General features: G+C 41.6%; 6 protein-coding genes across 7 annotated transcripts; all 6 read right to left on the bottom strand.

Moving 5' to 3' along the window:
- Window positions 1-2,867: 2,867 nt before the first annotated feature.
- On the bottom strand, window positions 2,868-3,728 carry LOC146661285 (histone H4). The gene has a single exon (XM_085419710.1). The coding sequence runs from the start codon at window positions 3,690-3,692 to the stop codon at window positions 3,381-3,383; it is 312 nt and encodes a 103-aa protein (XP_085275836.1). The 5' UTR covers window positions 3,693-3,728; the 3' UTR covers window positions 2,868-3,380.
- A 343-nt stretch (window positions 3,729-4,071) lies between these two features.
- On the bottom strand, window positions 4,072-5,107 carry LOC146661286 (histone H2B 1/2). The gene has a single exon (XM_085421389.1). It carries the CDS (start codon window positions 4,978-4,980, stop codon window positions 4,606-4,608), a length of 375 nt encoding a protein of 124 aa, XP_085277515.1. The 5' UTR covers window positions 4,981-5,107; the 3' UTR covers window positions 4,072-4,605.
- Window positions 5,108-6,274: 1,167 nt separating this feature from the next.
- Window positions 6,275-9,353, bottom strand: LOC146661287 (histone H1-like). 2 transcript variants are annotated; one of them, XM_085421387.1, is made up of 2 exons: window positions 8,666-9,353; window positions 6,275-6,486 (listed from the first exon to the last, which is right to left on the bottom strand). In XM_085421387.1, exons 1-2 carry the CDS (start codon window positions 9,271-9,273, stop codon window positions 6,429-6,431), a joined length of 666 nt encoding a protein of 221 aa, XP_085277513.1. In that variant the 5' UTR covers window positions 9,274-9,353; the 3' UTR covers window positions 6,275-6,428. The 2 variants fall into 2 exon arrangements, with proteins under 2 accessions (XP_085277513.1, XP_085277514.1); XM_085421388.1 differs by lacking the exon at window positions 6,275-6,486 and having other exon boundaries at window positions 6,501-9,351.
- Window positions 9,354-12,340: 2,987 nt separating this feature from the next.
- Window positions 12,341-13,298, bottom strand: LOC146661288 (histone H4). Its single transcript, XM_085421391.1, has one exon. The coding sequence runs from the start codon at window positions 13,252-13,254 to the stop codon at window positions 12,943-12,945; it is 312 nt and encodes a 103-aa protein (XP_085277517.1). The 5' UTR covers window positions 13,255-13,298; the 3' UTR covers window positions 12,341-12,942.
- Window positions 13,299-13,618: 320 nt separating this feature from the next.
- Window positions 13,619-14,025, bottom strand: LOC146661289 (histone H2A-like). Its single transcript, XM_085421390.1, has one exon. The coding sequence runs from the start codon at window positions 13,999-14,001 to the stop codon at window positions 13,627-13,629; it is 375 nt and encodes a 124-aa protein (XP_085277516.1). The 5' UTR covers window positions 14,002-14,025; the 3' UTR covers window positions 13,619-13,626.
- Window positions 14,026-17,757: 3,732 nt separating this feature from the next.
- On the bottom strand, window positions 17,758-20,855 carry LOC146661290 (histone H3). Its single transcript, XM_085419711.1, has 2 exons — window positions 20,351-20,855; window positions 17,758-18,462 (listed from the first exon to the last, which is right to left on the bottom strand). The coding sequence occupies exon 1, from the start codon at window positions 20,829-20,831 to the stop codon at window positions 20,421-20,423; it is 411 nt and encodes a 136-aa protein (XP_085275837.1). The 5' UTR covers window positions 20,832-20,855; the 3' UTR covers window positions 17,758-18,462; window positions 20,351-20,420.
- Window positions 20,856-21,728: the final 873 nt, after the last annotated feature.

Here is a 21,728-nt window from a genome sequence, read left to right on the forward strand (position 1 = left end):
AAGAAAGATCCCTATTTGTGGATCCACATCATCTTGTCCTGCAGGATCATCCGTAGGAGAAATCTCCACAGGAGTCGAAATGGGTGATTCTTCACTATCACTTGCACTTAGGTAGCTTTCTGACGAATATTCATCCTCGCTTTTCCGTCGCTCGTCATCGCTCTCACATTCCACATCTGAGGTCTGTGAGAAGGATTGGTCTCCCGGTTCCTCTCCACCTCCAACTGCCATTTCTTCGGGTTGTCTTGAAGGCGTCAAATCCTCCTCTATGTTGTTATTGTGTGTCTGCGGCTCCGTTACTCCCGGAAGATTTGTTGTGTTACAACTGCCTGGTTCTTGTCCTGAGGCAACATCTGAGACAGCCAAAGGATTTATCAAGGACACATTTCCATGTGTGGGCCTTTCCTGTAGCGGGGCTGGATTTGAAGCTACTGACAGCGCTGAGGTGGTTGGAAAATCCGTGCGATAAGCACTCGTGGAGGGCTGCTGGGAAGCTTTAGTCATATTTGCAAAGGATTTGGAACATTTAAAGAAAGTGTGTCTTTTCGCACCACAGAGGGAGCACTCACTTTCGTTTTGGCAAATGTTAGCCTTGTGGCCCAACTCACCACATTTCCAACATCTGATAGTGGGGCATTCTCTCGCCTGATGGTCTGGACCTTGGCAGATAAAGCACCTCGCCGATTGGCCAGGATAAATAATCCTGCCATTGTAGGGGCCCAACGAGATGGAATTAGGGATGGAGATTATATGTCCAGCTTCATCTCTACGCATCCGAACTTTGTATTTTCGGACTCCATACCAGAATCCGAATTTATCTACTGGCTTGACTGGGGGTTGAAGAATCTCGCAGTACCTTTTAAGATATAGCTCGATGTCTTGGTCTGGAATCCTTCCAGTCCAGAATTTAACAATAAGAGTCACTACCTCTACCTGGACAGAAGACTCCACTTGCCAGTCTTTCCATTTCGGATGTGAAGCGTTGGAAAAAGAAATCTCCAAGAAGCGACGTAAGGGCGCCTCTTGGGTGAAACACAGCTCAAAGTCCCGTTTATTGGGCAGAGCAATGAAAGAGTATATGTCCTGCACATTCAGCCAAGATGTTTGCAATAACAGCTCTTCAGCAACATAATCACGGGTCGGGGGATCCCCGTCTCCGATGAATTTAAGTCTCACCCATAAATTGCTGAAGTTTGAAGCAAAAGGTAATGGGGCATACGGGGGCATGGTTACAATACTAATAACCCTTGCCACCTTTGCCGCGTCCACTCATTTTCTCGAAGCCGTGTAGAAACACTACATTACAACATTAGGAAATTGCTGCGGTGCTTCAGTGCAAACATACTGTTATAAATTAAGCTTAAATAGACCTGAAAATAAACATGAGAATAAGAATTAAAAGTGCTAAGTAGATAGATATATACATGAGTGCAGGTGGTGATCAGTGCCAAACATGGAATGATGCAGTGCCAGTCCAGGATGAACCCTGCCTCACAACCAGGAATAACCTCCAGAGTCGGACACTATTAAAGAACAGTGTAGTTACCTTATTCACCTACTCAGATTTCATATTATAGCTCTGAACACCAATTAAAACAAGAGCTCTTATTTAATAGAGCCATGCGTTATCGTAACATAAAGCCTTCCACCATCTAAAATGTATGTCAGCTAGTGATGTGCGGATCGATCCTGAAATATCGATTCCTCCGATACCAGTCATTTATGTTCTAGAATCGAATCTCACATTAAAATATCGATATTTTAGTAATTTATGGTAAATTTGTAGTTTATCATTAACAGGAACACAGTGGAAAGAAACTATAACATTCAGATTGCCTACATTCAAAGGAACTACTTCCTCTTCCGCCTTTCATAGTCATGTGTGAAATACGGCTGTATAAAAGTCTCGCAGCCCCTTGGCGTGCACACTCACAACAATGGCTGAGCGTAATTGGAGTCATATGCGGACGTATTTTACCTCCACAAACAGCTGAGACGTGGTTTGCAATACATGTGGCAAAAAAGTGAGGTGTTGTGGCCATACTTGCCAACCTTGAGACCTCAGAATCAGGGAGACATTCAAAATACATTTTACAGGGTTTATTTATCGGGTAAAATACGTTAAATGTCACAGTTATTATTGGCCGGCCCGGAAACAGCGGGGGTGTCCAAATTCAAAGGCTGCTTCCACCTGAGGACCCGGCCTTCGCGGTCTAAAGAAAGCCGGGTAGTACCTCACGAGCTCCCTCGGTGGAGTGAAACTCTGCCGTCTGCTCCTTGCTATCTAAAATATAACCCGGGTGCTGACGTAAACTCTCGACCGTCTCACACTTTGTTTAATTCGTTTTCTGTTTGACGTTTATTCAGCTGTGTGAAAACCCCGGAGGAACCCTCCCGAGGGATTAATAAAGTTAAATTTAATTTAATCTAATCTAATAACTTTAATCTCAGCCAAACCAATTTACTCAGGAACAAATAAAACACTGAAAAAGCCAAACAATAACATTTTGAAGTTATCAAAGTGACTTATATATCATGTTTAACCCGAGTAGTGAAAGACCGCGGGGGTTTGAAAATGATGTGTCGATTGTCTCAGATATTTGAAGTTTACACAGCTACATTCTCACCTCAAAATATGTTAAAAGTTTTTTTGCGACCCAGAAAGAGAAATAAGAGTAATATTAAAACTAAGTAGCTGCCGCCATTGGTGGAAACTGGAATTGGCTGGGCCGCGCTATGAATTCTGCAACATGGATTTTCAATTTTGTTGTCCGGGTGGAAAATCGGGAGAAATTCGGCAGAATGGTGGCTCCGGGAGATTTTCAGCAGGGTTGGCATGTATGGTTGTGGCAACATCACTAACCTTGTCAAACACCTCAGAGTAAATCATATCACAGAATATGACGAGCGTATGTTGAGGCGAACTGAAGAGGAGGAGAGGGACAGGTGCTGCTAGGGCGAGACAGACGTCTCTCACAGAGTCCTTTAGTGCTGCAGGCAGGCAGGCAAGGTGTTCAAATAGTGCACAACTTCAGTTTTTTTATTTCTATGTGATGAACTCTGCATTATTAAGTGATAAGAACAAGTAATCTTATGTCCTGTAATCATTATGACGCTATAATTTGAGATACAATAAATAAAATAAGTTTTTGTACAAAGTATCGGATCAGTATCGTCGATACCACCCTGAATATTACTTGGTATCAGATCGGAAAGGAAATCAGTGGTATCGCACATCACCAATGTCAGCGTATATGTCCAGAGCAAAAGATGATAAACCCATATAATCAAAGGTTACAACATCTACAACCAAAGCTCTTAAAGGGAGGTGTGTGGCTCTTAAAAGAGCCGTTGAGTTCTTTCAGTTGGTGTGAATGAGTTTAACCGCCGAAGCCGTACAGAGTGCGGCCCTGTCTCTTCAGAGCGTACACCACGTCCATGGCGGTCACGGTCTTCCTCTTGGCGTGCTCGGTGTAAGTGACGGCGTCACGGATCACGTTCTCCAGGAACACCTTCAGCACACCGCGAGTCTCCTCGTAGATCAGACCCGAGATACGCTTCACTCCGCCACGACGAGCAAGACGGCGGATGGCGGGTTTGGTGATTCCCTGGATGTTATCGCGGAGAACTTTACGGTGACGCTTGGCGCCTCCCTTTCCGAGTCCTTTGCCTCCCTTGCCCCTTCCACTCATGGTTATAGTTTCTTTGACCGAACAAAGACGAATGAAAGTCAGTGACACAGGTCCTGTGTCTTTATGTGTGCTCTGAGGACGTAAAAGAAAACGGTACGAACGAGTTTCGCTGGGCGGATCGAAGCTCTGTGGCTCCGCCCACTCTTCGGTTGTCCAAATGTTGACATTTTAATCTAGTTCACTTTATAAAAAAAAAAAAAAAAAAAAAACCCACATGATCACTAGAATCTTTAGTTCATATTAAACACTCTGATCAACTGTAAAACGCCAAGGTTTTTTTTTCAAAGTATATTAGGTAGTTCGAAAAATATATTGTAACGTTCACAAGAACCAGACGGTTGGGTCTCAGTTTGTCCGTTTATTCGGCACATAAGCAAGCGGGTTGCTAACTCAGGGGAGAGCGCCCTCGTGCTACACCTCTCTTCAGCCTGGCACCCACACAACACAGAACCCAGGTCCCCCCTCCCCTTCCTCCACACCACCCTCCCTACTTCCTGCAGCACAACCAAACATGAATCTTAAAAGAACAACAACAGTGTGCAAAGATAACCAACATGTACAATAACACTTAACCATCGTTACAATATATATGAAGTGCACTAGTCTGTAATTCGCTCAGTTTGGGATAACAAAACATTAGATGTGCTTTGTGGTCAAGCACAATGTACATTGTGTATGTATAACGCAACTGAAGGGAGGGGAGAGAACACGCGCGCGCGCACACACACGATATAATCGCGCTGTTTTACAACATAAAACAAATACTTGATTTTGTCTGTTTGCTTTTGACTTTGAAGTACTACACAGTTTTCAACAGTTCGTGTTACTTTAAAATTTTGTGTGGACATGTGCTCTTTAGAAGAAGTGGGTGGCTCTGAGAAGAGCCGTTGGGTGGATGCAGCAGAGCTGCAGTTTATTTGGAGCTGGTGTACTTGGTCACGGCCTTTGTGCCCTCGGACACGGCGTGCTTGGCCAGCTCACCGGGCAGCAGGAGGCGCACGGCGGTCTGGATCTCCCTGGAGGTGATGGTGGAGCGCTTGTTGTAGTGAGCCAGGCGGGAGGCCTCAGAGGCGATGCGCTCGAAGATGTCGTTGACGAACGAGTTCATGATGCTCATGGCCTTGGAGGAGATGCCGGTGTCGGGGTGCACCTGCTTCAGCACCTTGTACACGTAGATGGCGTAGCTCTCCTTCCTGGTCTTTCTCTTCTTCTTGCCGCCCTTGCCGGCGGTTTTAGTCACGGCTTTCTTGGAGCCCTTCTTGGGCGCGGACTTTGCGGGTTCAGGCATTTTTCTTCTTTGCTACTTCACAGGAGAGAAAATACCCGTCAGCGCAGAGCAGCTCCCTTTTATTTCCGCTGTATGCAAATGAGGCTGTGCAGATCCCCGCCTGTCATTGGTCGAGGCTCTGCCTTTGGTCGAAAGATTGGGCGTGCCGTGTAAACACGGAAGACCAAAAAGGAAAGCTGGAAGTTCCTGTCGGCGTCAGTCCCCCTCCCCCTTCAATCAGTTCAATTAATCAGTTAAATGTGGCGCCCTGTCATAAATATTTAATTTCTATTAATTTTGAAAGCTTATAGTTTGCATATGATCTCATCACCAAGTGTTAAACATTTGTTGAACATTTTACGTCCTGTGCATGACAATGCAAAGGTTGATTCTCAGTCTTTTAATATAAATAAACAAATACATAAATAAAAAAATGTAAACCTGTGCCACTGATACTGTTACTGCTGTATATTTGCTCTGAAGAAGGGACCAGAGGAAAGAAGATGAAAGCATCAAGTAACCTCTAGCGTTCTCGTTTGATTCCCAGTTCCGAGCTTCAGCATTGTCATAAGCATCATAAACAACTCAAATAAACATACGTTTAAACTTAGTTCCACACAATCTGTAGCCCCATGCTGAGACAGACCAACACCTTGACCAGGGTTTCTTTGTCTGAGGTGTGATAGCTGAGAATGAATGAATGGCTTTTGCAGATTGAAGAACAGCACTCACTGAATCTGTACATTTATTCTTTGTGGGGGAGCTGCACAGCTGACACAGAGAAACAGACACCCTCATTCACAGCTACAGTCAATCTAGAATCACCAATTAAACTAACCAGTGTTTGGACTGCAGGACGCAACAACAGGGAGAACATGCAATTGCTGAAAGAAAAGCAGCAGGCAGCTGGATTAAAACTCAGAAACATCCTGTGAGGCAACATTGCAAATCACAATATTTCAAGTACTGCTTTGATTAATGCTATAGGAACAATAATCCATGCATTCACCAAATCCATGTGTGAAGTCTGTGGATAACACCACTGGTCTCTGTAACTACAGATAGGGATACCAGCACCGTAGCCAACGGTGTTCAGAAAACAACCAAGGAGGTCACTGTGTGTGTGTGTATATATATATATATATATATATATATATAAATAAAAACACCCAGCACGCCCCTGCGGGCGGTTTATCCTTCAAGCTCGGGTCCTCTACCAGAGGCCTGGGAGCTTGAGGGTCCTGCGCAGTATCTTAGCTGTTCCCAGGACTGCGCTCTTCTGGACAGAGATCTCCGATGTTGTTCCCGGGATCTGCTGGAGCCACTCGCCTAGCTTGGGAGTCACCGCACCTAGTGCTCCGATTACCACGGGGACCACCGTCACCTTCACCCTCCACATCCTCTCGAGCTCTTCTCTGAGCCCTTGGTATTTCTCCAGCTTCTCGTGTTCCTTCTTCCTGATGTTGCTGTCATTCGGAACCGCTACGTCGATCACTACGGCCGTCTTCTTCTGTTTGTCTACCACCACTATGTCCGGTTGGTTAGCCACCAACCGGACATAGTGGTGGTAGATAGACACACACACACACACACACTCTGTCTATTTTAAACTATATATAGATATCATCCTGTAAATTCCCACTTGAATTTTTCTTAAATATTTGATTTTGATTACTAGCTATGAGAACTGCTGATCCTCAGCTTCGCATGCCCATTCAAATCTTTGTTGACCTCAGAGTGATTCTTTTCTGACTCTTTTGTGTCTGGCTTATTGGCAGTAGTTACATCATAAGATTCTTAAAAACTGAGCTTTAAAACATGCTAATAAATCTCTAATAAAAACCCAGAGATGCTGACAGTGATCCCTGACTATTTTAGGGATATAAAGCACTATTTAAAACACAAAGCATTAAAACACATTAAGAAGAAAACATATTGATGATGCTCAATCATCCAGGTAAATATATCTCCAAAAGTTGATTCTGTTCATCTGGACGTAGCGTTTTGTGGGAGAAACGTTTTGTCACTCATCCAAGTGACTTCTTCAGTCTCAGCTGACTGCAGGTTTCTCCAAATTTTATAAACAGCACATTTGCATAATGACTGAAACCAGCCCAGTGAAGGAACAATGGGCTGGGAGGTCAGCTCCTCAATCTTAATTATGCAAATTCTCATGACCACTGATCAATAGCCATGAGTACCATTCACAGAGAGTTGGGGAATGGCTGCAATCACAGCATTGTAAGATGGCGAAGAACCTGCAGTCAGCTGAGACTGAAGAAGTCACTTGGATGAGTGACGAAATGTTTCTCCAACAAAATGCTACGTCCAGATGAACAGAATCAACTTTTGGAGATAAGAAGACAACAGTCTTAATGAATTTGTTGTAGTTTAACCATTAAAGGACACTATTAAAAGGTAATATTAAAAGGTTTGCTCAAAATATTGCCATCATTATTAAGCGTAGTGGTGGCCAAATTAAGGTATTCGAAGCAGTGAAGCTTGTATTGAAGAAGGGTTAGTTACTCTAAGCTTTTTAACGCTTTTCTGCCCTCTGGTGGACAAAAATATGAAGAGGCGCATGAATGTACAACTTGAAATGAACTACTTCATTATGTTTGCCTCTGCACAGCTGAATTGATACACTGTATTTGATATCATGTGACAATTCTCTGCGATATTGATAAGGTGGTTTGAACATGTATTTTGGGGGGTGGAAAGAAAAGTTTGTCGTACTTGATTATTAGGACTCAATGTAGCTCAGGAAGTCAATGAACATGGGACTGTTCAGAGGAACCAAGCCTGGACACTGGTTCTGTATGGAAAGCCATGGGTGCAAAACTAAAGACAATGTATCACTTAATGGACATTTGTTTTATTGAAAATTTATCGTATATCCCCAGCACACATAATAAGTAAATGTATTGTTTTCCTATTTTAATGAAATATATATTTTGACCCAATTATTTAAAGGTGTATTTATTTAGTTCACTTTGGTGCCCACCATCAAACATTATTCATTATACCTGTAGCTAATATTTTCTAATTCACGTTCATTATACTTAACTGCCTTTAACTCGTATTACTCTTTACTCTCTGTAGAATAGGGACGTGATTCCATGTTACGCATCACAGCACACCTCTTTTCATCTTGCTCAGTTGTTTCAATAACAAGTCAAATAAAGGTCTTACCACTCGCTGTCTGATGTGCGGACGTAATAGAAAGCCCTTGACAGCAGTTTTTAAAATTGGGCAGAGCCAAGAGGCCACTTTCCTGGAGTCTAGCATGCCATGGAGCTTTTTAATGACTTTACAGCACACGCACATGCATAAACGCATACCAAAAATATTTTGTGTAAGCACTTAAGTGGATCTAATTTTTTGGGGATGCTTAAATTTCTAGAAGCTGCTTTTATGGTGCAAGTTTTACATGCAGTTTCTGCATTTTTCAAAGCTGGCATTAAAAACCGGATGTACTACATAATCTTTACTAGGATGCTAGCTGGTGTGTGCAAGTAATAATTAAATTAAAAACATTAATATAATAGCAGATGTGAAGAGATTTGCTTCCTCTCTAGGCTCTGTCTGCTATACATGCCTCGCAATAAAGTTGTATAACTGATGGCTTTAGGAACAGGCTCTTGTAGGATTGTGGTGGCTCTTAAAAGAGCCTTTGAGTTCAAACGTAACAGCGATGACAGCTTACTTCTTCTTGGCTGCGGTCTTTTTCGCTTTAGGCTTGGCAGCCTTCTTTGCCGGGGATTTCTTGGCTGCGGGCGCCTTCTTGACCACCTTCTTCGGGCTTTTGGCGACCTTCTTCGGGCTCTTCACGGCTTTCTTGGCGGGTTTCTTGGCAGCAGCTGGTTTCTTAGCCTTCTTCGGAGACTTTTTCGCGGCTGCGGGCTTCTTTACTGCCTTAGCCTTCTTCGCTGCCGCAGGTTTTTTGGCAGCGGCAGGCTTCTTGGCTTTAGGAGCAGCCTTCTTCGCTGGCTTCTTAGGCTTGGTCTCAGCGGTTTTCTTGCCTAGCTTAAAAGAACCAGAAGCGCCGGTGCCCTTAGTCTGAACCAGAGTACCCTTAGAAACCAGGCTTTTGATGGCGATCTTAACGCGGGCGTTGTTCTTCTCCACATCATATCCTCCGGCAGCCAGAGCCTTCTTCAGGGCAGCTAGTGACACCCCTTTCCTTTCTTTGGAAGCGGTCACTACTTTAAGGATTTGGTCGCTGACGCTAGGGCCGGTCTTCTTGGGCTTGGAAGCCTTTTTCTTCGCTGGTTTAGCGGGAGCGGCGGCTGGCGCTGGTGCTACTTCTGCCATTTTTCCTTCTTTTGTTTTCTTTGCTGCTTTCGCGATTCAACTGGAGTCCGAGAGACGAGATGAGAAACTCGCAGCAGGAGTCGCCTTTTCAATGCAACATGAGAACCGTGGAGACTCAATCCAGCGCGCCGCTCTCGCTTGCAGCCCGAGTGAACGTGTTCTGTGTTTTCTCTTCCAGATAAACACGTTAAAAAGTAGCTCAAGAGGCAACGATGCGGACTGACAGTAAAGCAGCTGACAAGCGGGCACGAGTGTCTTCAAATTTAGCCCATGCTGAGCCCCGGTGCTTATTGCAGTTTTTCCCTGAAACTCCGAAACCTCGGCGAGTCACAGCGGAGCTTAGCGGCTTCGCCCCTTCTTTTATCCCATAAAAGGACTTCAAATCAAGTAAACCTGCACCAAAATCACTTTTCCAGCTGAGCCACATGTTCTTTTACACATTCAAAGTGAAAACATCCACCTGCTGGCAGTCAGTTTGGAATAAAATGAAGATATTGTGACTGCAGCAAACACACTAATGAAGGTGGAGGCTGGTGACAGCCAGGCTTCATACCGGAGCTGTTCGCTTTAAAAGTTTCTTTTGCTAAGAACATTTATCACGAATTGAGAGAAATACTGAACATTACAGGGGATTATAACACACAATTGTATTATTAAGAGCCCCTCGGAGCCTTGTTGAGTCCGCGATTTGAAGACATTGGAAGCCTATTGGAAGTTGTGACGGTTTAAAGAAGACAGGCCGGTTTATAGGGCTCTTTCAACTTTCTGCTTCATAAGAAAACAAGAAAGAAAGAAAATGTGTGGAGAGAGGCAATGACAGAAAGAAATGTTACAAATTACAGAAAAAAATAGCCATTTGATGCTCCAACTTGAAGGCAGGCATTTGAAGGTCCCTCTGTATCCCATTCTCTGTTTTAGAAGCCAACATATATTTTCATCTATGTCTAAGTTTTCTTTGTATTCTCATTCCTTTTCGAGTTTCAAAAACCTGATGAGCTTCAGACTTGCACTGATAATTTTAGCCACAGAGGTGATGCTTATGTACCTAATAGTACATGTTATGAAGCAATGACTATCCACATACACATACCCACAACGACCTACACATACACACAATGGACAACTGTACCCTCAAACACAATAATAACATGGAGTGAACCACCACTCACAACCACCAGCACTTTATACAGCCTCTCTAGAAACTATCTACATATCTCACTTATCTTGCACTACTGTATAATTATGTGTAAATAATCATTCTGTACATACGATCATTTTTAATTCTACAGCTGTTTAGAACTTGCATAGTTCACATTTCTGTATAGCTGTATATCTCATATTTCTGTATAGTTTTTTTAATTTATATCCTGTTCATAGCCTGTACATAGTTTATACTCACTACAGCCTACATACATAGTTATAGCATATTCATAACATACCCTCATACCGTGTACATTATAACATACCATAATAGACCCATTTCTGTAATATACTTACATATCTATATTATTGCTAATATATATTGTAATATATCTATATCACTAAAGCACTTCTGGATGGATGCAAACTGCATTTCGTTGCCCTGTACCTGTGCATGTGCAATGACAATAAAGTTGAATTCTATTCTATTCACATTTAAATATAAATATCACAGGTATATAATAAGCATATTTAATATTACTACTACTACTAATAATAATAATAATAATAATAATAATAATAATAATAATAATAATAATAATAATAATAATAATAATAATAATAACTAAAATGTAGCTGCTTTTTTCCATTGAGTTTTTCCAGATTTATGAATATAGTGTCTCTGTTACTTTTTTTCTATAATGGACGTCCAGTTATTATTATTTAATAAGCCCCACGCCCCGGTAGAGGGCAAAAAGGAGGAGATCACGTTTAATCGGTTATAACGCGGGTTGAAAAATATAAATCCAGACATGTGTGGTATCCACAGAAACCTCAGAATCTCAGCTAAAATGTCATATAAACCATTTCTACAAACACCAAACACACAGAAAACAAGCCGTGATTAAACGAGCAGTTTCGTAAATGCGCAGACGTCCGCTAAACAAACAAAACCGAACCAGAAATTCTTCAGACTTTGTGTAACCGGCTAAAGATAGGTTGGTTAGCTTCCAGGGCTATCACTGACTCCACACACCAAGTTTCACCACGATCAGACCAAAATTCACTGAATGAGCCGCAAAAGAAGACCACAAAAACACACAGCGGCGCAAATGCGCTAAGACAGAAATTGGCTTACCTTCCCGATTTCCTCAGGTATTTTCGCTGGTAGCCTGTAGCCACATGACTAACAGTAGTTACAATGCCTACCTAACCACATCAGAGCAGTTTTCCGTCAACAACCTCCATTTTAGACCCACCTACAGACACGTGACTGAGCAGACGTCACATGCAGTAAATTTGGGCCCACGTGGGTTTTAGCATCACAACGTCTGATTGGTTGAAGTGACGTGAACGTAGCATCGTTAGTATGAATCTATTGGCTCAAACGATTAAAAAGAGGTGTCAATCATGCTAATTGACCAAAAGAAACCAAAGTTACAGGCCCTCGGAGTTTAAAGGGCCAGAGGCCAATTGAATGCTCTATGCACACGGCAGAAAAGGGCCATTACCATGTAAATGTGTGGTTAATTCTTCAAAAATATATTTTAAAAAAAGCATGTTTAGGTCTGTTAATAAATTTTATTAATTTCTGCTCTTTAAACACCTAAAAAAATCAACTGGCATGGTGTCCAATTGTGTGCCGAAATTGGACATTTTCGTACAACGTCTGGATATTCATGTCTTGACAGGGCTGTAATTTTTCACTGTTTCACTTTAGAAACATGAATCTTTGCACAGATTATGTTTATATGTTGGTTACTGAATTTCTGGAACCAAATGTGATCTGAGGCATATTATTCAAAGGGTTATATGCTAAAAATAAATTAGGCGAGAATAAAAATCTACTTTTTCTGTGTTCCAGTAATACATAGTAATATCTGCTTCAATATTTACATCTCTGATGAAATTTCCCAAGTGTTAGCTTTATTTTGATACCAAGATTGTAAGGACAGTTTGTAATTGCAGAGAAATAATCAACTAAATTTGGGCATTACATTTTTGAGCAGGAAGCTCAGAAACCCTCTTGGGGCTTAAGAGGTTAAGGAGTTACAGAGCACTGGATGGTTCCTAAAGAGAATTCTGGTAAAGAAATCCAACTCATACATGGTCATATGAGGTATTTAATTGTTGTACATGTTCTATTGTGATGTAGTATACAATGTAACAAGTATTTTTATCAAAGGGAAGAGGGAGAAACTAAACCCCTTGGCTCTTTGATGATTCCCTTCTATGACATGAAGGGGAATATCTCCTTCAGAGGATGATGCTGATGAACACAAATTCCCAAGATCCCTTTTTGACTGGATTAAACAATTATGTAATGCTACAGCTTACAAACAAAATGCAAGTGTCTGAACCAGTTATAGTTTAACATACTTTGTTCAGCAAATCAAGACTATGCCCGAAATGTGAGATTTCTACTGTTGCCATATTATAAATAGTACATCGTATTAGAACAAAGCTCTTAAAGGGAGGTGTGTGGCTCTTAAAAGAGCCGTTGAGTTCTTTCAGTTGGTGTGAATGAGTTTAACCGCCGAAGCCGTACAGAGTGCGGCCCTGTCTCTTCAGAGCGTACACCACGTCCATGGCGGTCACGGTCTTCCTCTTGGCGTGCTCGGTGTAAGTGACGGCGTCACGGATCACGTTCTCCAGGAACACCTTCAGCACACCGCGAGTCTCCTCGTAGATCAGACCCGAGATACGCTTCACTCCGCCACGACGAGCAAGACGGCGGATGGCGGGTTTGGTGATTCCCTGGATGTTATCGCGAAGAACTTTACGGTGACGCTTGGCGCCTCCCTTTCCGAGTCCTTTGCCTCCCTTGCCCCTTCCACTCATGGTTACTGTTTCTTCCTCGAACGAATAACGTCGAATGAAAGTCACAGCAGCGGACTCTGTCTTTACAAGTGATCTGCGGACGTAATAGAAAACCCCTGACCCCGGGTGCAAGCAAACTCGCAAGTCAGCCTATGCTGACCGAGTGGGGTTTCATTAGCTTTTATGCTAAAGTCGTACACCAGCGTGAGCACATACAGCATGTAAACATATTGTGGCTTTAAAATCCAAGTTATCAAACTCACATGAACAATTTGGCAGTGCCAAACTGAAAACACCGTTGTTGTACTACTAAAATCTAAGAAAACGCTGCTCTTTGAGGTTGTGAGTGGCTCTTAAAAGAGCCTTTAGTTTATTAAAGGTGGTCGTGGGATTTTATTTGGCCTTCTCAGTCTTCTTGGGCAATAGCACGGCCTGGATGTTGGGCAGCACGCCGCCCTGAGCGATAGTCACTCCGCCCAGAAGCTTATTCAGCTCCTCGTCATTGCGGACGGCCAGCTGCAGATGGCGGGGGATGATCCTGGTCTTCTTGTTGTCACGGGCGGCGTTCCCAGCCAGCTCCAGGATCTCAGCAGTAAGATACTCCAACACAGCTGCGAGATACACCGGGGCGCCGGCACCAACACGCTCAGCATAGTTACCCTTCCTCAGCAGCCTGTGGACACGACCAACGGGAAACTGCAATCCAGCGCGGCTGGAACGAGTTTTCGGCTTCGCTTTCGCTTTTCCGGTTTTTCCACGTCCCGACATCTTGTTTGTTTTCTCTTTTCTTGACAGGAAAAAAGTATAACTCACACGCCTTCAATACCAGCTTTATATACTACTTCAGGTGTTCGCTCATTGGTTATAGGGATCGTGAGAAACAGCGTCCAATCAGATTAGAGATGACGTCAAACCTCACATTTAACTTCCGTTTTATACTGTACGAACTGATATGCTATAAACGATTTTAGTAATTCACTCTGGAAATACTGAAATATCGTTAGCTTCATAGCATAAGTGCCTAAGTCATTGACTTAGTCAAATGACTTAGGCACTTATGCTATGAAGCTAACGATATATAACAGTATTTATATATATATATATATATATATATATATACACACATATTCTTTACTTGTGTATGAAACTGGACTCTTCATCTTACTTTGCAGTTGGAAAACTGGAATCTTCTGTTCTATATCTATATTCTAGCTCGAAAACAGCTCTGAACATTCACATTTATTACAGTGTATTTTTAAAATTCCTAACACTGAATCTCATCATTTAGATCACACACATTATTTATCACCATGACCTAAAATAGCATCAAGGAGTCAGTGATAACATCAAACCAACAAAGGTTTTAAATTTGTATCTCAGTACCTCATATCAGGCATTCAATATTATCTCACTTTAACAGGTGTTTGAGCCTGTGTGAGAATATTTATCTATATCTATCTATGTTTATCCAGCAGTCTATCGATCTATAGATAGACAAACACTGTGTTCTGTCTTGATTGATTTTTTTTTATTTGATTTTATTGATTAGCATTCAAATATCTCAGTGAAGACAGAACAAAGATCTACCACAAAGCAAGAAAGCATGAGACAAGGCTAATCAAAAGGTATTGGCTGAAGCATTTGCTTATTACGCCAAACCTTTTCACAAAAGATCTTTTTGCATGCAGCTCCTGTACACAGGGCTCGAAACAAATAATAAAACAAAGCAAAAACAAAACAAACAAGAAAAAAAAATTTCCACCTTAGATAAGTAACTACATCAAAGCAAAAGAATCAAGAGGGTTTTTTTGGGGGGGGTTGTTTTGTTGTTTTGCTCTTTTCATTCTTGATATATATATTTTTCTAATACTCTATTTTTAAACATATTTTTAAACAAGGAAAATGAACTACACCTTTTTTAATCACTGTCATAACTATTCCACAGGTTACCTCCTCTAACAGAAACACATCTCTGCTTTATATTTGTCCTTATCTTGTTTGTTTGTTTTTTAAGAAATCTGTTCCCCTTAAGTCATATTGACTCTCTCTGACTCTTATATTGGTAGTCTTAAAAACAACAATAAACTGTGCAGGTTACCAGGTTTCCATGTAAAGTCCAAATAAATGATGTTTAAATAAAACATTCCCAACTTGTGCTAACTAAATACAATACAATAAGGATAATGGGAGGTTTAAGTTTGTTCTTATGCTCTAATACACAGGTCTCGAACTCCAGGCCTCGAAGGCCAATGTCCTGCAGGTTTTGGATGTGTCCTTGATCCAACACAGCTGATTGAAATGGCTAAATGGCCTCCTCAAAGTGTCTTGAAGGCTGTATCCCTATTCAGGGTCTGCAGCCTTAAAGGCCGCATTTTAAGGCCGATTACGTCACAGCGGCGCGACGAAGGCTGTCCCAATTCAAAGGCTGCTCGAAATGCGGCCCTCACATGCGTCCTTCATTTCCCTGAATTTTAAGGATGTGGCGGTGCAGACTTCGTGGCCCAACATATCCCACAATTCATAGCGCGGCAGTCGGTGTGGATAATTTTGCCGCAGACGGCAGAAGCGGAGCGGCCGAAGAGTAAACTGATGAAATTAAGTACTGAATATTATGTCACTTATTTATGTGCAAATGTTTAATAATGAGGAACATTAAAACAGTACTGTTGGCCACATGTCGGTTAAGTTATTTGCCATTAGCGATGTTTGTACGTTCAGCATTAATTTGGTTTTAAAGCCTTTAAAATATAATAATACAATAGTCGACCTTAATCTTACAGAGAATCTGATGATTTTGTGGATAATTAAAGTCAGTCATATATCCACAAACACAACAAGCTGAAAGTCAGTGATGCTGCTCGGTTTGCAGTCCTGAACATCACGGCACAAGCAGGATCCACTGCACTGTTAATGTTAGCTGTGTTATATTGCTGCCTCTGTTCGGTGGTGTCGAGCCAAACGGACTTTAACGTGTGTTTGAACGAGCTGACGGTTCACTCGTTAAGCTGAAAGAAAGATGCTTTAATCACAGCAGTCACACATGTGTCCACTGCACCATCTGGAACTCTTCTTGTTTACACTCGTAATAACACAAACACTAAATCCTGCTTCTCTGGTGCTGTTGTGTAGCAGTGTGTACACCTGAGACTGTCACCTGTCTGTCTGTCCTGCACTCTCTCTCTGTTTCTTTCTCTCTGATTGTGGAATAAAAGTATGAACATGTGTTTATAAGTTACACTTGTGTTTGAATCCTGCAGCTTATCGCACATTTGATGTCCATGTGTGACGACTGCAAGTGTCCAGAGTGAGGACAGACTGAGGGACACACTGCTGCACATCATCTGTGAGGCTTTGCAGCCCTGATGATCCACCAGGACAAACTCAGCAGTGTGTGAGGAAGAGGAGGAGGAAGAGCCAGCAGCAGCTGACAGATGGAGAGAATAGACAGACTGTTCCCTGTTTGTGAAGGACTGCTAGGAAAGTTTAACATAACTGTCTGTGCTGAATCAGTCTTATTAGGTAATGTTCAAATAATGTGATCATCCCAGTGTTTCCAGTGTGGGAGAAAGTACTCAGGGCCTTCAAGTTACACACTATGAAAGGCAGCAACAAGTTTAATGTTCAGAAACCTAAAGTCTGTATCAGCAGCAGAATGGAGCTAAAATAAATGTTGGTTTCAGTTCTATGAAGCTTTGAGTATTTTGGATCAGTAGCTGCTGTGTTTGTTGCATCATATTGCTGTAACTGTTTATATGCTTTATATATTCTGAGCTAAGTTGATCTATAGTGTTACATCATATTCTATAAGGATGTTATGTGTTTGTAGACTTTCTGCCCAGTTTGACCCATTTAGCAGACGTCAGCCTGTTTAAGGCTCTGATATCTATTCTGTGTGACTTACAGCAGTTATGACATGGTCTGATTTTCTCACCCAATAAAGGAATATTTCATATATCAGTCGACTCTTCATTCTATCAGACACAGTTACCACAGCTCGCACATTTTGTTTTTTTATACATATATGTAAGCATTGAACCAAATTTAGTGATGCCAACATACTGAAGGAACAACATTTGTCTCTTATTTATGATACATCTATATACACACTGTCAAAGATACTTGAGTGTCTTTGAGTGGAGATTTAAGGTGATAAGACATATAAATAGCTGCAACTTGAATCTGTACTGAAGCTCAGTGTTTGACTGCAGTTCAAAAAAAGCGCCCCTCCGACAGCCAAACCCATCTGTTCTCTGATTGGATTGTTACATTTGTGATTGACATGACATTGACCAATCAGACAAAAGGAAGAAAAATAGGGTCAAAATTCGTACTTGTAACTTGCAGGGGGGGGTTGGCTAAGTTCACATACAAATCTTTTTTACGCATACACAAATTTTTTTATTATTTTTATTTATTTATTTTACACATACAAAACCGATTTCCATCCATCCATCCATTCGCTTCCGCTTTTCAGGGTCGCGGGGGGCGCTGGAGCCTATCCCAGCTGTCATAGGGCAAAAGGCGGGGTACACCCTGGACAGGTCGCCAGTCTGTCGCAGGGCCAACACACAGGGACAGACAACCATTCACACTCACATTCACTCCTAGTGACAATTTGGATTAATCAATTAACCTATCCCCACAAGCTGCATGTCTTTGAACAGTGGGAGGAAGCCGGAGTACCCGGAGAGAACCCACGCAAACACGGGGAGAACATGCAAACTCCACACAGAAAGACCCCGGCCTGATGGTGGAATTGAACTCAGGACCTTCTTGCTGTGCGGCAACAGTACTAACCACCGTGCCACCGATTTACAAGTACAAAATATTTATGACCACATTTTGAGCCCATACCCCTGTAATAGTGTTATGATCTTGTGCAACCCCTGCATGTCGGCGTCAATGAAATACTCTTCAGGCGTTACCTCAATTCATCTGCTAATTGATACACCTGGTGAGATGAAGGAACACCTGAAGCTGACTTTGTAGAGATATAAAATTATTGCTTATATGCTCTGCTGGTTGCAACAGTTTATTAACTTAGAATAAAATCCATGGGTTTCTAAAACTTTTACATTTATGTTGTGACTTGAGTCCTGTAGTAACAATAATCTTGGTCTTGCAAGTTGCTAAAGGTGCTGAGGAAGGCAACCTCTGTCATATTATGCTCAGAGCGTCCTCTCTTGATTGATTTTCAGCTGCTTCCCTCAGGTCGTTGGTGTAAAGTGCCTGCAGTGAAGACAAAGAGTGTCTCTTTATACCAGCTGCTGTTGTACTAAACCATAAGGGTGTTGCCACTGCACATTTTTGATGATAAAATTTGGGCTGTTTTTGTCTCTCTGTACGGACAGACTGCAAATCAATTTCCTACTGGGGACAATAAAGTTACCAATGACCATATGTGATGCTCTACTGCAGCTCTGTTAGTCTCTCACGCTCCCTCTTCGTGCTCAGCTAATAAGTGCTAATGCACTTATTCCCTTTGGGTGCACCTGATTCTTGCCTCTATACATCCTGAGACCAAGACGGAGCAGGAAATTTGTACACACTGTGTGCAATTTGTTTTAGCGTTCTCTTTATTTTAGCATTTTTTGGAAGAAATGATAACTGCATGCACACCGTCTTACTTGAGAGCTTATTTTGTATTATTCAATTATGTTATCCCACGAGGTAAAAAGTGCAATTCTTCGTTCCATCATATTCAACAAAAACAAACATCTTGTGGGGCAACTTCTGACAGACTCCCTGCCACTTGCATCTTAGACTTCCCCTTTTCATTTAGCACCCTTCCTGCAGGATCATCCTTTGCAGACAAGTAGTCATGGTACAGCCATGTAAAGTACTAGATGTGCATTAAATTTATCTGGGGATCCAATCGAGAAGTGACTAAGAGAAAATTTATGTACAAGAGTAGGAAGCACGGGGGCTTGGGAGCCCCAGACTTAGAGATTGTTTTGCGAATTCCTTTTATAAAAATTACTCAAAGCGCAATTTCTCGGGGTGCCCCGTGGGTTCGAGGGAAGGAGCAATTGTGGCAAAAGAAAAGAGGCAGGGCCAGAGCGGGTGTTCCATACCACAGACTTATGTTCGGTGACTTATCAAGTCAATGGGAACAATATAGTTTAAATATTCTCCAAGATAATACGAAAAATATCTATAAAAAAATTAATGAAACCAAAAATGAAGGTGTAATTCAATATAAGTATGCAAATGAAGAAAACCTTTCAATAGTTAAAAATATACAAGACAAATTATTATCTGAAAGCATGAGAGACGTGGTATGGCTCATCTCGCTCGGGCGCCTCCCTGTGAGAGCAGTGGTACAATGGAGTTGTTTTGTTACCACCATGAAATGTCCTATGACAGGCTGTGATGAAGATGAGACCCTAGAACATCTCCTATTGGATTGTTATAGGACAACTGAGATCAGGCAGAAAATGACAGAAATTGGCTATGATGTGGATGTTAATATTAAAGCAGTTAAATATGGTTTGTTTAAAGAAAAAATGTGTGACGACAAAAGGAGACTCTTTTGGTTAGTAATGTGTGTAATAAACACACATATTTGGAAAACTCGTGCCAAAGGAGTACTTGAACAAAAGATGATAAGTAGTGATGTGGTGAGTAAACATATCATTACAGACCTGCGGAGAAGACGAACAATGGACCTGAAACTTGGGAAAGTTTTCCCCTGGAACGAATTAAAACTGTAAGTCTTGTGAACGTTGTGTGGACTCAGATGCTAGATTTTCCTCCCTTTTGTATATGTAATTGTATGTGTATGTGCATTTTATATGTAAACTTGTTTACTTTAAATAAAGTTAGTTTTAAAAAAAGTAAAGTACTAACAAATTAACTTGACTAGGTCTGGTTCTTAAACACTACAAACACCCAACCTTTTTTCTTGGCCATCTTAAGATATTTGTCATAAGCATCAATCACAAAACAATTTTAAGTAATGGAAATTTGACTTATGTAATTAATTTCAATTGCCTCCCACTGGGTGACATAAGGCTTCAGGCAATCTGATGAAGTGTTTTCCCCAAACACTTCGTTATAACCCAGTGCAGTTTTATTATTTATAAAAAAAAAAAAAAAAAAAAAAAAAAACCCGAACCTTTTCTCTTACTGAAGATGTGTGGCTCTTAAAAGAGCCGTTGTGTTTTGTGTAAACTGGTCTCAACAGTTTAAGCCCTCTCTCCGCGAATGCGGCGGGCCAGCTGGATGTCTTTGGGCATGATGGTAACCCTCTTGGCATGGATGGCGCACAGGTTGGTGTCCTCAAACAGACCGACCAGGTAAGCCTCGCTAGCCTCCTGCAGAGCCATGACAGCTGAGCTTTGGAAGCGCAGATCAGTCTTAAAGTCCTGAGCGATCTCCCTGACCAGGCGCTGGAACGGAAGCTTACGGATTAGCAGCTCGGTGGACTTCTGGTAGCGGCGGATCTCCCTCAGAGCAACGGTACCAGGTCTGTAACGATGGGGCTTCTTCACGCCTCCGGTGGCTGGGGCGCTCTTACGGGCAGCCTTGGTAGCGAGTTGCTTCCTGGGAGCTTTTCCTCCGGTGGATTTACGAGCGGTTTGCTTGGTCCTGGCCATTTTCTTCCTTATGCAGTCACTTGTCTTCTCAGCAAAAGACGAATACTTCAGCGGAGTGACTCGCGCGCTTATATAGGAACAGGCAGCGCTAGGGTAGCGCTGATTGGTTCAGACAAGTATCCCGCGTGTTCGGGATCAGCCCAGCTATTGGACCAAGAGAATTTGAAAATTTAAAGGAAACCACTCCCTTCAAGGCGGTTGAAATGTGCGCCTTTATGGATACGAGATTAAAAGTACGTTTAAAAAAGATTAAAGACTAATTTTAGAACAATAAAATACAACGGTCGTCATTATTAATTAGTTTAGTTAATAATATAAACACAGCCTGGATGGACCTTTGTTTAAAATCCTTTATTGGGCTTCTGTATAATGTAGTTATTGTAAGGATTCATGTCTTACATGTGTAATTTTATAATAATAAATATTATATAATAATATATTATTGTAAAATATAATACTTTTATGTCACGGAAACAACATATCACTACAGTGATATTCAAACCAGTGTAAAGAAAAATAAAGTGATAGGCTTATCTTGATAGGTTAAGAAATGTAGACATCAGTCCAGCTATTTTTATGTGCAATTTTCTTCATACAGTAAATATCTTCAATTGTTTTATAACTTAATCAGATTAATAATCCTGCAGAAAGGGTTTGTTGTTTAGATGAAGTGGATCCTGCTTTGGTTTTAAATGCGATCCGAGTCAAACCGGTTTTACTGCCAAAGCCCAGTTTTTCCTGTTGTTCTAACTTGATACAAGTTGACATGTTCATGTCTTACATTCTGAAGGCATTTTACTTACAGTAAAAGTTTGTTCTTGTTTGCCATGTGGATTATTTAACGCACTTGGAAAACAGTAAGCCACAGTTGCGACTACTGATGGAAAGTTCGGCTGT

The sequence above is a fragment of the Rhamphochromis longiceps genome, linkage group LG10 (assembly GCF_057381845.1).
Source record: "Rhamphochromis longiceps isolate RC_006_pf linkage group LG10, R_longiceps_female_GT1.1, whole genome shotgun sequence".
Classification (NCBI taxonomy): Eukaryota; Metazoa; Chordata; class Actinopteri; order Cichliformes; family Cichlidae; genus Rhamphochromis; species Rhamphochromis longiceps.